The following is a 14,429-nucleotide window of genomic DNA, read 5'->3' as shown; positions in this document are numbered from 1 at the left end:
GACTAATTTTTTTTTTTGTATTTTTTAGTAGAGACGGGGTTTCACCATGTTAGCCAGGATGGTCTCGATCTCCTGACCTTGTGATCCGCCCACCTCGGCCTCCCAAAGTGCTGGGATTACAGGCTTGAGCCACCGCGCCCGACGTACTTTTCTTTAGGCAACTCTTTCCTACTACATGTGATCTTGGTAAGGCCTTCAACCACAGTATCCCGACATCCCTGGACCACAAGAGTGGGTGGGTGTGCTAGCGAGTTAAGGCCAACTGTATGAACAACTCGCACAGTCCTCAAATATTCTCAATTTCAATGGCTTTCATTCAGACTCTCCATCACAGTATGCCTAAAACCACATCTTGGTGTCAAAAACTACAAAGAGTCTAAGATCTTACTGTACTTGTAAAGTGACAAGTTAGTTCACCACAGTTTCATAGATGCTGGCAGAAGATGACAGAAGACTCCTGCATTGGACACAGAGGACTTTAATACTCATGGCAATAGCAAAAGCCAGACTGTTAGCATTTGCCTAAGTTCCCCGTTCTGACAGGGTGACCTGGGGCAAGATGACATTTATACACACAGTGGACTGAATTACAGGAGAAATTTGAATGATAGTGCCTCTGTTTTCCAAGGCTGTTTGCTTGCTATATAAACAACATAAACAACCTTGAAAAGAACAAAGGCAGTCAGGGCTGCCACTCACAAGATGTGTATAAATGTGAGAACCATGGAGAACTGTCTTCCAACACCTGGAAGCTGCCATCACCCAACATATCCCAATGAAATATTAAACCACAATGATCTACTCTTTCTTCATAATCTTGCAGTTAATTCACACTCTTACTATACTTATTCTTGAACCTTACTGAGCCCTCTAGGCCCATGCTCCAATATCTCCTGTAACTCTATGTTCCAGCCCTTCCCTAGTTCCACTACATCTATTATCCCACCTCAATCTCATGATCCATTATTTTAAACACTTTTGAAAATAACGCACTTGGCCTCCTTATTTGTATACCCAATCTGCCTAGCAATATCTCTAATAGGGTTCAACCCACATCTACTTTCTTTGCTCTACTACCCAGGTGACCTAGTTATTCACCTACATGCTTCTCTTCTTTCTTCCCCACCAAAACAGAAGAAGACATAGTATCATTTTTCCTGCCTCCTCCTTTTGTCTTCAAATCTGAGATTCTTTTTTAATTTTTTGTTTTAAGAGATGAGGTCTCATTCTGTTGTCAAGGCTAGAATGCAATGGCATGATCATAGCTCACTGCAGCCTTTAACTCCTGGTCTCAAGAGATACTCCCACATCAGCCCTCCAGCAGCTGGGACTATACACGCAAGCCCAGCAAATCTGAGATTCTTAAGAGTTAAGTACTCTCACTACCTGTACTTCCTCACACCCACTTTATCTACCAATAAATATATTGAAACTCTACATTGAAACTCCTCTTCAATGACTTCCTCGGTGCTAAATCCAAAGGACATAACATTTATCCTTCTACTACTCAACCTACTCTTTTATTTCCTCTGTAGACTCCACCCTTCCCCACTATTGACAATGATACAATTAGAAAATTACCTTTTGTCAACTATTATTTATTTCAGGCTAGACTCATCAGTGAATGCTAAAACTTGTGGGTGAAAATTTAATAAGAAACAGGATATGTGCCTAAATCTCAAGGTGTGGTAGAAAGCCTCCATGCCCCCAATGATCTTTGTACCTCTGCAGTGCCTACCTGTACTGAACAGGCTTACCTATGCATCCAATAGAGAGTAAAAATAACAATATGCCATCAAAGTGGTTAAAATGGCAAATGTTATGTTATCTATTCTTACCTCAAAAAAACCTTAAAAACAAATAAATAAAGAGACAAATAAATTTAAAAAACAAATAAAAAGACATTCAGTCAGAAAAAGAAAATGATACCGTGTGACTTCCGAGGCCAGGCCATAAAAAACATGGCAGCTTTTGGTTGCTCTTAGAGCAGTCCCTATGGGAAAAGCTAGGTGCTATGTCACATGGCACTCAAAAGGCCCTAAGAAAAAATTCATGCAGCAAAAAAAAAAGGCAGCCACCAAACTGTCAACCATGTGAGTAAGTCATCTTAGAGAATATCCTCCAGCGGCTGGGTGTGGTAGCTCCTGTAATCCCAGTACTTTGGGAGGCCAAGGTGGGCAATCACCTGAGGTCACAAGTTCAAGACCAGCCTGGCCAACATGGTGAAACCCCGTCTCCACTAAAAATACAAAACTTAGCCAGGCATGGTGGCACACACCTGTAGTCCCAGCTAATGCGGAGGCTGAGGCAATCGCTTGAACTTGTGAACTTGGGAGCAGAGGTTACAGTGAGCCAAGATCATGTCACCGCACTCCAGCCTGGGAGACAGAGCGAGACTCTGTGTCAAAAAAAAAAAAAAAAAGGCAGGGCACAGTGGTTCATGCCTGTAATCCCAGCACTTTGGGAGGCCAAGGCAGGCAGATCACCTGAGGTCAGGAGTTGAAACCAGCCTGACCGACATGGCAAAACCCCATCTCTACTAAAAATACAAAAATTAGCTGGGCGTCGTGGCAAAAGCCTGTAATCCCAGCGACTCGGGAGGCTGAGGCGGGAGAACTGCTTGAACCTGGGAGGTGGAGATTGTAGTGAGTCTGAGCCAAGATTGCACCCCTGTACTCCAGCCTGGGTGACAGAGCTAGACTCCGTCTCAAAAAAAAAAAAAAAAAAAAAAAAAAAGAGAGCATCCTTCAGCTTTAGTCTGGCCTTTAAATGACTATAATCAAAGCCAACATGAAGGCAATCTGATAATAGACACTAAATCCAAATTCCTGACCCACTGAAGCTGTGAGACTATAAATGTCTATTGCAGTTTTATGCCAATATATTTTAGGGTAAATTGCTATACTACAATAGTTAACTAACAAAGATTTACAGATTACTCCTGGTTATTTGTTACCAGGAGAGGGATGTTCCCATACAATAAAACCTGAAAATGCAGGCGCTGCTTGGAATCAGGTAGTAGGCAGAAGCTGACAGGACTTGCAGGAGAATATCAGCAAAAGCTTGATGAGCAATGAAGAGATTGTCACTAGAAACCTCATGGCCCTTAGCAGGCTGCTACTAAGGGCTTAAACCAAAGTGAGAAAAAGGTAACTGAAAATTGGAAGAAGCTGAATACTTCATAATTAGTAACTGAAAGTTTAGGCACAACCTTGCCTGTGGTAACATGAAAAATAGAAAATGTATTTAATGAGTTGCATAATTTAACAAGGAGATTTCTAGGTATTCGGTGGAAGATGCAGTCTAATTCTTTCTTACTGTTTATAGTAAAAAGCAGGAGTACAGAAATAAGCTAATGAAAAGACTATAGACCAAAAAAAAAGAGCCAAGACTTGCTGGTTTTAAAATTTTCCAGTCTCTGCAGATAGCAAACAATGCTCAAATCAAAGAATGGCTCCCAGAGAAAGATAAAATCTAGGCCACTGTTAGAAAACAGCTGTATGAAGATTAAAAAAAGAGTATGGCTATAAACCCCTTTGTTAAGACCTAAGAAAGACAGAAGGCAATACCTCAGATAACCTGAAATAGGACTTTAAGAGATGTCAAGGTCACAAAAAACAATGAATGAGGACATATTCCAAACTGGGAAATACTGAATAGACATGACAGCTAAATGCAACTTGTGATCTTGGATTGGATCCTGGACATGGAAGAGAAAAAGGTTTCCCCCTTTGGTGTAGATGACATCAGCAGCTGCAATTTGAATATGATCTGTAGATTAGATAATAATCTGTAACAATATTAATTTATTGATTTTGATCACTGCATTGTAATTGTTTAGGAAATTCCCCTTTTAATTAAAACTATACACTTTAGTACTTGGGCTAAAGAGGCATTGTATTTGTAATTTACCCTGCAATGGTTCAGAAAGATTCTACAGAGAGTAGAGGAGAAAGAGAGTGAGAGAGATAGCAAAGGAGGGTAGAGGGAAGGACATGGTAACATTAATATGGTAAAATGTTAACATTTTTGGAATGAGTGAGTAGTACAGCATTATTATTTGTAGTATGTTTACAACTTTAAGTTTGAAACTATTGAAAAAACCAAAAGTTTAAAAAAAAAAAGTTAATCCTACTGGCTGCCTGGCTCAATGCCCAAGGACGAAGTCTAAAACTCTAACTGCTTATAAATTCTTCATAAAGTAGCCTCTTCTTAGCTAGTCTCATCTTACCATACTCTTCAGTCTCACCCAATACACCTTCACAGTCTAAACTGATGTTCCTGAAAAGACCTGTCCTCTCTTAACTCTTCACATATACAGATGCTGAAAGGTTCAACTTGAGCACAAAATTCCAAAAGGAAAGTACACAAAAAGGGCAGGTACCAGGTAACTCTCAATGCTAGAAAACTTTTACAAAGACACAGAGAAGTCATTCCAATGATTTGACTGAGAGTTTTATTCCTTTGAGGGCCACAGAAGAAAGTAGTCTAGCTCTCTTCAAAGAGGTGAGTAATCCTATTCTATGGTTTAAGTGTGGTGTGTTCCTGCCAAAACTCATGTTGAAATTTGCCAATGTGACAGTATTGAGAGCTGATGGGGCCATTAAAAGGCGTTTGGGTTACGGAACTACTACCCTCATGAATGTATTAATGCAGCTTTCATGAGGCTGGGTTGATTCTTGCAGGAATAGATTAGAAGGCTGCCTCTCATGTTTGGTCTCCCGTTCTGCACACGTACCTGCTTCCCCTTCAGCTTCTTTGCCATGTAAACATAAGAATCATAGACTTGGGGGGTGGCACGCGCGCGAGATTTCTAGTCATTTTCAAAATGCCTTGCACTGGTTCTCATGGGCCCAGCCGCCAGCCCCTGCTCTGCCCTGGATTGATAGCTTGTATCGATCTTGATGAAAGAGCAATTGATGCTCTCAGGGAATTTAATAAAGAAGGAGCTCTGTCTGTACTACAGCGGTTCAAGGAAAGTGACTTATCACATGTTCAGAACAAAAGTGCATTTTTATGTGGAGTTATGAAGACCTACAGGCAGAGAGAGAAACAGGGGAGCTAGGTGCAAGAGTCCACAAAGGGACCTGACGAAGTGAAGATCAAGGCCTTGCTTGAGAGAAATGATTATACTCTGAATGTAACCACAGGACAGAGGAAGTATGGTGGGCCTCCACCAAACGGTGTGTACTCTGGTGTGCAACCTAGAATTGGAACAGAGGTGTTTGTAGGTAAAATACCAAGAGATGTATATGAGGATGAGTTGGTGCCCCTTTTTGAGAAGGCCAGTCCCATTTGGGATCTACGTCTTATCATAAATCCACTGTCTGGTCAGAATAGAGGGTAGGCATTTACCACTTTCTGTGGAAAGGAAGCTGCACAGGAAGCTGTGAAACTGTGACAGCTATGAAATTTGCCCTGGTAAACAACATGGAGTGCGCATTTCTGTGGCAAACAACAGACTTTTGTTGGATCCATTCTGAAGAATAAGACTAAAGAAAACACTCTGGAAGAATTCAGTAAAGTCACAGAGGGTTTGGTGGACGTTATTCTCTATCATCAACCTGATGAAAAAAGAAGAAATGGGGGGTTCTGCTTCCTTAAATATGAGGATCACAAGTCAGCAGTACAAGCCAGATGCTGGAAAAGTAAAAGTATGGGGAAATGTAGTTACAGTTGAATGGGCTAACCCTGTGAAGAACCATATCCAGAAGTCATGGCTAAGGTAAAAGTATTCTTTGTGAGAAACTTGGGCACAGACAAAATATTGGAAAAGTCATTTTCTGAATTTGGAGAACTCCAAAGAGTAAATAAGTTGAAAGATTATGCATTTGTTCATTCTGAAGACAGACGAGCAGCTGTTATGGCTATGGATGAAATGAATGGCAAAGAAACAGAAGGGGAAGAACTTGAAATAGTCTTAGCCAAGCCACCAGACAAGAAAAGGAAAGAGCGCCAAGCTGCTAGACAGGCCTCCAGAAGCACTGCATATGAAGATTATCACTACACCCTCCTCCTCGCATGCCGCTTCCGATTAGAGGTTGGGGGAGAGGTAGATATGGCTACCCTCCAGATTACTATGGCATGAAGATTACTACGGTTATGATTACCACAACTATCATGGAGGTTACGAAGATTCCCTACTATGGCTATGATGATGGCTATGCAGTAAGAGGAAGAGGAGGAAGGGGAGGGCAGGGTGCTCCACCACCACCAAGGGGGAGGGGAGCACCACCTCCAAGAGGTAGAGCTGGCTATTCACAAAAGGGGGCACCTTTGGGACCACCACGAGGCTGTAGGGGTGGCAGAGACGGTCCTGCACAATAGCAGAGAGGCCGTGGCCGTGGTTCCCGTGGCTCTCAGGGCAATCAGGGGACAACGTAGGAGGCAAGAGAAGGCAGATGCTTACAACCAACCTGATTCCAAGCATCGTCAAACCAACAAACAACAGAACTGGGTCTCTCAACCCATCGCTCAGCAGCCGCTTCAGCAAGGTGGTGACTATTCTGGTAACTATGGTTACAATAATGACAACGAGGAATTTTATCAGGATACTTATGGGCAACAATGGAAGCAGACAAGTAAGGGCTTGAAAATGATAATGGCAAGATACGACTGGCTCTAGATCTACATTCTTCAAAAAAAATTTTGTTTAACTGTTTCATCTTTAAGTAGCAATTTGCTGCCATTTGTATTGGGCTGAAGAAATCACTATTGTGTATATACTCAGGCCTTTTTATTTTTCCTCTTTTCATAAATGCTCTTGGACATTATTGGGCTTACAGAGTTCCCTTATTCTGGGAGTTATGTTTTTATCATTTCGGGCTTCATTTTAGCTTCAAAACAAGCTGAACACACTGTTAAGTCATGATTTTGCAGAACCTGTGGTTTTGAAGAATTTCATTTTTTTCGATCTAGGATAGATTACATAGGAGTATGGAGTATGCTGTAAATAAAAATACAAGCTAGTGCTATGTCTTAGTAGTTTTAAGAAATTAAAGCAAACACATTTAAGTTTTCTTATACTGAAAATAACCTATGATCGTATGTTTTGCATTTTTAGAAGTAGGTTAACTGTGTTTTTAAATTGTTATAACTTCACACCATTTTGAAATCTGCCCTACAAAATTTGTTTGGCTTAAACGTCAAAAGCCACGACAATTTGTTCTTTGATGTGATTGTATTTCCAATTTCTTGCTCATGTAAGATTTCAATAAAACTAAAAAAATCTATTAAAAAAAAAAGAACCATAGATTAACAGTCAACATAACTCCATTTTCTTCTAACCACTATCAGTTACTGCAAATCACAGACCTTCGAACAAGTCATTTAAACTCTCTGTGAAAACACAGCTTCACAATTCTTAGAGGGCTTTTTAAAAGTTTTCAGATTGAGTGGGGTAGAAGTGAGGTTGGTGCTTTTAAAACTTTCTAACAAGTATAAAAAGAGTTAGAAAAAAACGAATAGAGTCCTTTGACAGCAATGACTTCCTTACTAAAGATTATTCCTAGTGATTTTGACTAGTCAAATCAACTGTTCATTCTATGTATCACTTGTGTTACTGAAGGAAAATAAAACTCTATTTTACAGTTGTGACATATATAATAAGTGTGTGTGTCTTTGTGTGTATATTTGATCTCTGCCCCCAGTTTCTGGCACAGAACTTCTAAAAATCCTTTGATGTCCTGAGTGATGGGGTGATAAGAGCATTTTTTGTTATAATATTTGGTCTTATTCTCAGATTCCTGGCACAGAGCTTGTAAAACTCTTTGAATTCCCCTAGTGCTCATAATAAGCCCCTTTCAACCATACTTGAGTTTACACTAATAAGGTAAATCTTGGAGGATAGACGCTGATCACCAGAGGAACCAACCATGTGATCAGAGATTTGGAACTTTAAGTCCTACCCCGGTACCTCTGTGGAGGGGTGAAGGGCTGGAGGTTGAATTCAATCACCAATGACCAACGATTTAATAAATTGTGCCTACATAATGGGAAACCTCCAGAAAAAATCTTAACAATGAAGTTCTAAGAGCTTCCCGATCAGTGAACACAACCAGATGCTGTGTGGGTGGAGCACCTGGAGAGGGCATGGAAGCTCTACCTACCTCCCCATAACTTGTCCTATGTGTCTCTTCCATCCAGCTGTTCCTGAGCTGTATCCTTCACAATACATAAGTAATAAAAAATAGTGTTCTGGAGTTCTGTGAGCTATTCTAGCAAATTACCTAATCTAAGGAGAAGGTTGTGTGGAACCCCCAATTTATAACCAGTTGGTGAAAAGTACAAGTGACAATCTGGGACTTGCAACTGGCCTCTGAAGTGGGCGCAGTCTCGTGGGACCCAGTATCTATAGGATCTGCACTAACTCTGCGTAATATCAGAACTGAATTGTAGGACACCCACTTGGTGTCCACAGAGAATTGGGTGATTAATTGGTGTAGAAAATAACCCACACGTTTGTTGCCAAAAGTGAAATTATAGAACAGCAGCATGCTTTCCTTTTACTAATCAACATTAACTAACATTAACAGGCATAACAAATATTAGAAGGCATTCTACAAAAATAATAATTCACAATTTGAACTCTTAGTGACTGAATTTAATCCTGATAGGCACAGCTTTAATTAATTTTAAATATATGCTCTGGTTCCTTTTAAAATATATACCAAATTTTCAATTTTTGCAGAAACTATCCTTTAATCAGCCTGGGTGGTGGCTAACGCCTGTAATCCCAGCACTTTGGGAGGCCAAGGCAGAATTGCTTCTACGCAGGTGTTAGAGACCAGCCTAGGCAACATAGGGAGACCTCGTCTCTACAAATTTTAAAAAAAAAAAAATTGGCCGGCATGGTGGCATACACCTGTAGTCCCAGCTACTCAGGAGGCTGAGGGAGGAGGATCCCTTGAGCCTCGGAGATCAAGGCTGCAGTGAGCTATGGTGGTGCCACTGCACCCCAGCCTGCGTAACAGAGCGATACTTCATCTCAAAAAAAAAAAAAAAAACAAAAACGAAAAACAAAAGAAACAAGAAAAAACAAACTATCCCTTATTCGAAGCCATATTTCACCATTAACTTTTCTTCTCTCCTTGCTCGCACTATAGTTAGTACCTAACCAGTGCTAATACAGCTTGAATCACACAGAGCTTCTCTGAAAAGCAAAGGCTATATATTTTTAAATTTTTCCTAAAACCATATGAAGTTGTAAGTTAAAAGTTATTTCATTTTTAAATAATTTGGATACCACAGTATTTAATATTAAATATAAAATAACAATATCACTTATTTATACTTCGATAAATAGTATTTTTAAATACACAAAGAGAAACAGATGCCAGGATCAATGCGGTGGACCAGGACTGAGCCACGACAGAAGAGGGGCCCACATTCACGGGAAATGAAACTGGTCTCTTTCACCCCAGGGGCCCCTCGTCTCTCCTTTACGCCCACGGGCAGTGCATGGGAGGCAGGGGTGTGGAATCCCACTAGACCTCCCTGCCCCTGCCATCTCCCTCGTGGCGCCAGTGGGATTGGGGGCGGGGGTGGGGCGGGGCGGGGTGGGGCGGAGGTCGGTTCAACACAACCGGCACACCTCGCTCACCTCCTTTTAAAAAATTAAATTCTTGTCTGGGCGCGGTAGCTCACGCCTGTAATCCCAGCACTTTGGGAGGCCGAGAAGGGCGGATCATGAGGTCAGGAGATCCAGACCATCCTGGCTAACACGGTGAAACCCCGTCTCTACTAAAAATACAAAAAAATTAGCCGGGCGTGGTGGCGGGTGCCTATAATCCCAGCTACTCGGGAGGCTGAGGCAGGAAAATGGCGTGAACCTGGAAGGCGGAGCTTGCAGTAAGCCTAGATCGCGCCACTGCACTCCAGCCTGGGCAACAGAGCGAGACTCCGTCTCAAAAAAAAAAAAAGGGGGGGGGGGCGGATCACGAGGTCAGGAGATCGAGACCATCCTGGCTAACACAGTGAAATCCCATCTCTACTAAAAAAAAAAAAAAAAAAAAAAAGTACAAAAAATTAGCCGGGCGTGGTGGCGGGCGCCTGTAGTCCCAACTACTCGGAAGGCTGAGACAGGAGAATGGCGTGAACCCGGAGGCGGAGCTTGCAGTAAGCTGAGATTGCGCCACTGCACTCCAGCCTAGGCAACAGAGCAAGACTCCGTCTCAGAAAAAAAAAAAATTCTTGGCAGGGTATGGTGGCTCACGCCTGAAATCCCAGCACTTTAGGAGGCCAAGGCGGGTGGATCACCTGAGGTCAAGAGTTCGAGACCAGCCTGGCCAAACCCAGTCCCTACTAAAAATACAGAAAATTAGCCAGGCGTAGTGGCAGGTGCCTGTAATCCCAGCTATTCGGGAGGGTGAGGCAGAAGAATCGCTTGAACCTGGGAGACGGAAGTTGCAGGGAGCCAAGATCGAGCCACTGCACTCCAGCCTGGGCGACAAGAGCAAGACTCCGCCTCAGTAAACAAACGAACAAACAAACAATTTTAAAATTGTAAATTTAAAAAAAAAGAAAAATATGTGCCAGAATGAAGGCAGATAAAAGAATTCAGAAAGAAAGTGGTTCAATGTATCTCTTATGAACAGTATCACCAAAATTTAGCTCATAATATACAATACAGATGCCCCTCACCTTACAATGCAGCTACTCCCAATAACCCCATCATAAGCTGAAAATATCCTGTTAAAAATGTGCTTTCAACTTACAATATTTTCAACTTACGAAAAGTTTATCCTGACATAACTCCATGGTAAATCTAGAAGCACAATAAATGCATATTGTTTTCATACCAGTGTAAAGTCTAAAAATCGTAATTCAAACCATTTCAAATTGGGAACTGTCTGTTTTAAAAATACTAATGTCTGACTTGATTATGAGCGTTACCTTTCAATGCAACACTAAAAACACGCTAGGCATATTTTCAAGACAACTCTACTGAACATAAAAATCTTAAAAGAGGGGCCAGTAATCCCAGCACTTTGGGAGGCCGAGGCAGGTGGATCACAAGGTCAGGAGTTCGAGACCAGCCTGACCAACATGGTGAAACCCCGTCTCTACTAAAAATACAAAAATTAGCTGGGCGTGGTGGTGTGCACCTGTAATCCCAGCTACTCAAGAGGCTGAGGCAGGAGAATCGCTTGAACCCGGGAGGCAGAGGTTGCAGTGAGCTGAGACTGCGCCACTGCACTCCAGCCTAGGCGACACTCCAGCCTAAGCAACAAAAAAAAAAAAAAAAAAGAAAAGAAAAAGAAAAAAAAACTTAAAAGAGGTAAGGAGGGAAGGAGAAAAAGATAGTCTGTAACACTCAATCTTTTAACTATAGTATCACTTATAATCATCCCATATTTTTAAAGTCCTTTCCCAAATATTCCCAAGCCAAGCAAGCATGTCTAATAATAAACTTACAGTATGTTTCCTTCATTTAGTGTGCTTACTTTGTAGATCACCAGTAAATCTCAGTTATTAAAAACAAAATGTAAAAATAGATTCAAGCTTGACAGCAAAAACTCAAGTTATATTAAACTTATATATGCGAAAAGTAAAATCCAAATAGTATTTACATACTTCTAAATATTAAAGCTAAACAAGTTTGACTAAACGTGTTTTTTAATCTAGCATCCACTCAACCACCACAAAAAATTCTTAAAATACAAAATTTAATTCATTCCCAGAGCAATAAAAGATCTATACGTGTAGTCATCAGCACTATATTCAATCAACACCATAACATATTTAATAACTGTCCTTCAAATAACATGATAGGGCATATCTTAAAATAAATACGATCATATAGTAAGCGCTTTTTATACAAGATAATATGCATGAAATGGCAGAACAGAAGACCATTAATAGTGAGGCTTCCCTCTTCACAATTTGTAATGAGCCCTGCCTAAGAATCCTTAGTTGATGACTTAAAAAGCTTAAATAAACTTTCATGGTGCTTATTACTAAAACTGCTAATTAAACCAACCCTGCTATTTTTTATCAGCAATCTAATCAACAATAAACAAGACAGGTTCCTACTACCGTCACTTTATAACAAAACCACCTCAAAAAGAAATCAAGATATACATGTTTACTTGCTGCCTGAGATCTAAAAAAAGTGTGTGTGTGTGTGTGTGTGTGTGTGTGTGTGTCACCAGGCACAGTGGCTCACGCCTGTAATCACAGCACTTTGGGAGGCCGAATCGCATGAGACCAGGAGTTGGAGACCAGCCTGGACAACATAGTGAAACCCTGTCTCTACTAAAAATACATATAGACAGGCATGGTGGCATGTGCCTGTAATCCTAGCTACTAGGTAGGCTGAGGCATGACAATCACTTGAACCCGGGAGGCAGAGGTTGCAATAACACGAGATCACACCACTGCACTCTAGCCTGGGCGAAAGTTACTAGGGAGGCTGAGACACGAGAATCGTTTGAACCCAGCAGGCAGAGGTTGTGGTAGACTGAGATCACACCACTGCACTCCAGCCTGGGCAACAGAGTGGGACTCTGTCTCTAAATAAATAAATAAATGCCAAACAACAACCCTAAGTTATAATTATTTCACTCATGATAGAGAATTTACTCTCAAAACTACTTAAGTTTTTAAAATGTTTACACCTTGAAAAAGCACTAACTCAAACCAAAAAAATTTTTTTCTTTTGAGACAAGAGTCTCGCTCCGTCGCCCAGGCTGGAGTGCAGTGGCATGATCTCGGCTCACTGCAATCTCTGCCTCCTGGGTTCAAGCGTGATTCTCCTGCCTTAACCTCCTGAGTAGCTGGGATTACAAACAACCACCACCAGGGCCCGAATAATTTTTTTTTTCATATTTTTAGTAGAGACACAGTTTCACCATGTTGGCCAGGCTGGTCTCAAACTCCTCCACCTCCCTCAGCCTCCCAAAGTGCTGGGCTTACAGGCTTGAGCCACCACGCCCAGCCCAAAATGTTTTTAAACAATTATTTGTTGGCATTTACCAAATCATATTTACAAATGTGAAAATGATAAGAGATCTAAATTTTAAATACAGTCTGCAGAAACATTTCCAAAACTAGCATATACCAACTTTCTAAGAAAAATATTCTTTTCCATTTGACAATGTCCTTTTTATCTTCACTTCCTTAAACACAATTCATAATAGATTCATTTTTAAGAGACAGGGGTCTCACTCTGTCTCCCAAGCTGGTGTGCACTGGCACAATCCCAGCACACTACAGCCTCCACTCAAACGATCCTCTCGCCTCAGCCTCCTGGGTAGTTGGGACTACAGGCGCCCACCACCATGCTCAGCTAATGGCAATATGTTCTTAAAGAACATATTAAAGAACAAATTAAGTACAAATGATTTTCCAGTATTATTTTTTAGTTTATTAAAAAGTATTTCCTATAAAGCAAGTAAAAATGTAAGCAGGAAAACAGGCAAGTCAGAAAAAGACAGATTAGTATTTAGGCAAGCTTTTAGTGTTTTAATTAAAAGACAAAATATTCTCAAACAAAAGACATGACATGTAGCCACTAGAAAAAATTAATAAACCAGTAGCACCACTGAAAAAGAAAAAATAGCCAAGAATACATAGAACTTCAAAATTGTTCTATTATAAAGGAAAAAAGCTGATAATTACTTACAGGCGAAGTAATCAGTTAATAATATATAGCAATAATAATAATACGAACTATTATTGCTGAAGTCACCTAAAGATTTCGCAAGATGACCACAGTAACACATGCAAGAAATTTCTCTCATGCTTTCAGTAAAGTTGTAATCTAAATTTTCAGTTGCAATGGGTAAAACCATATTCATAAATATGGCATTAAACCTATCATTTCATTAAATACTCTTTATTAGCCAAAATGTTTCTATATTTCAATGTCTCCATTTAACTATCAAGAATGTAATGTTATCTAAAAAGGCAAAAAAAAATTCTATTAAGTAGATGTGCTACAAATTTAGCAACAACAAATCCACTTACTTTTTTCTCTTTCTCATGATGTTTATCCTGAGAGTGAGAGGAAGAATCACTTAAACTTTGATCATATGACCTATTAGATCCCCGTTTGCTCTTTTTCTAAAAAAGAAAATATATATACATATATGTATATGTATATAAAACTTTTTAAACGAATCTTTTTGTTAGGCTTACACCAATTCAACTATAAAGTATTTTTAATGTCTACTGAAATTTTTAAAAGTCTATTTCAATCTATATAATCCAGTTTAGACACCATTCATATATCATCCATTGCATTATAAAAGAAAATCTAAACATTAATGCCATATTTTTGTAAATTAAAATGTGTGAAAACAGATCATCTATTTTCAAATAAGCTACTATATATTTTCAACATCAGCTTAGAAATAAAAAGTTTCAATAAAAAGAGAAAATGCCGTATTAAAAAAGGGTGCCAAGTCTAGAAGAATAGAAAGGTAAAT

The 14,429-nt window shown here is 40.1% G+C and overlaps 1 protein-coding gene and 1 pseudogene across 22 annotated transcripts in view; one reads left to right on the top strand and one right to left on the bottom strand.

Moving 5' to 3' along the window:
• MLLT10 (MLLT10 histone lysine methyltransferase DOT1L cofactor) overlaps nt 1-14,429 on the bottom strand; it is a 213,084-nt gene that overhangs the window by 105,553 nt on the left and 93,102 nt on the right. For 16 of the 22 annotated variants that reach the window (XM_055353859.2, XM_055353868.2, XM_063709702.1 and 13 more), the window contains one exon: nt 13,969-14,064. The exons of the other annotated variants lie outside the window; for them this stretch is intronic. In XM_055353859.2, coding sequence (XP_055209834.1) covers nt 13,969-14,064 — 96 coding nt within the window. The remainder of the gene's footprint in view (nt 1-13,968; nt 14,065-14,429) is intronic. 22 annotated transcript variants of the gene reach the window in all.
• Nucleotides 4,799-6,819, top strand: LOC101124389 (heterogeneous nuclear ribonucleoprotein R-like; annotated as a pseudogene).

Source organism: Gorilla gorilla, chromosome 8 (assembly GCF_029281585.2).
Source record: "Gorilla gorilla gorilla isolate KB3781 chromosome 8, NHGRI_mGorGor1-v2.1_pri, whole genome shotgun sequence".
NCBI lineage: Eukaryota > Metazoa > Chordata > Mammalia > Primates > Hominidae > Gorilla > Gorilla gorilla.
The sequence above is the reverse complement of the archived record's forward strand: the minus strand, read 5'-3'. Positions and strand labels throughout refer to the sequence as shown.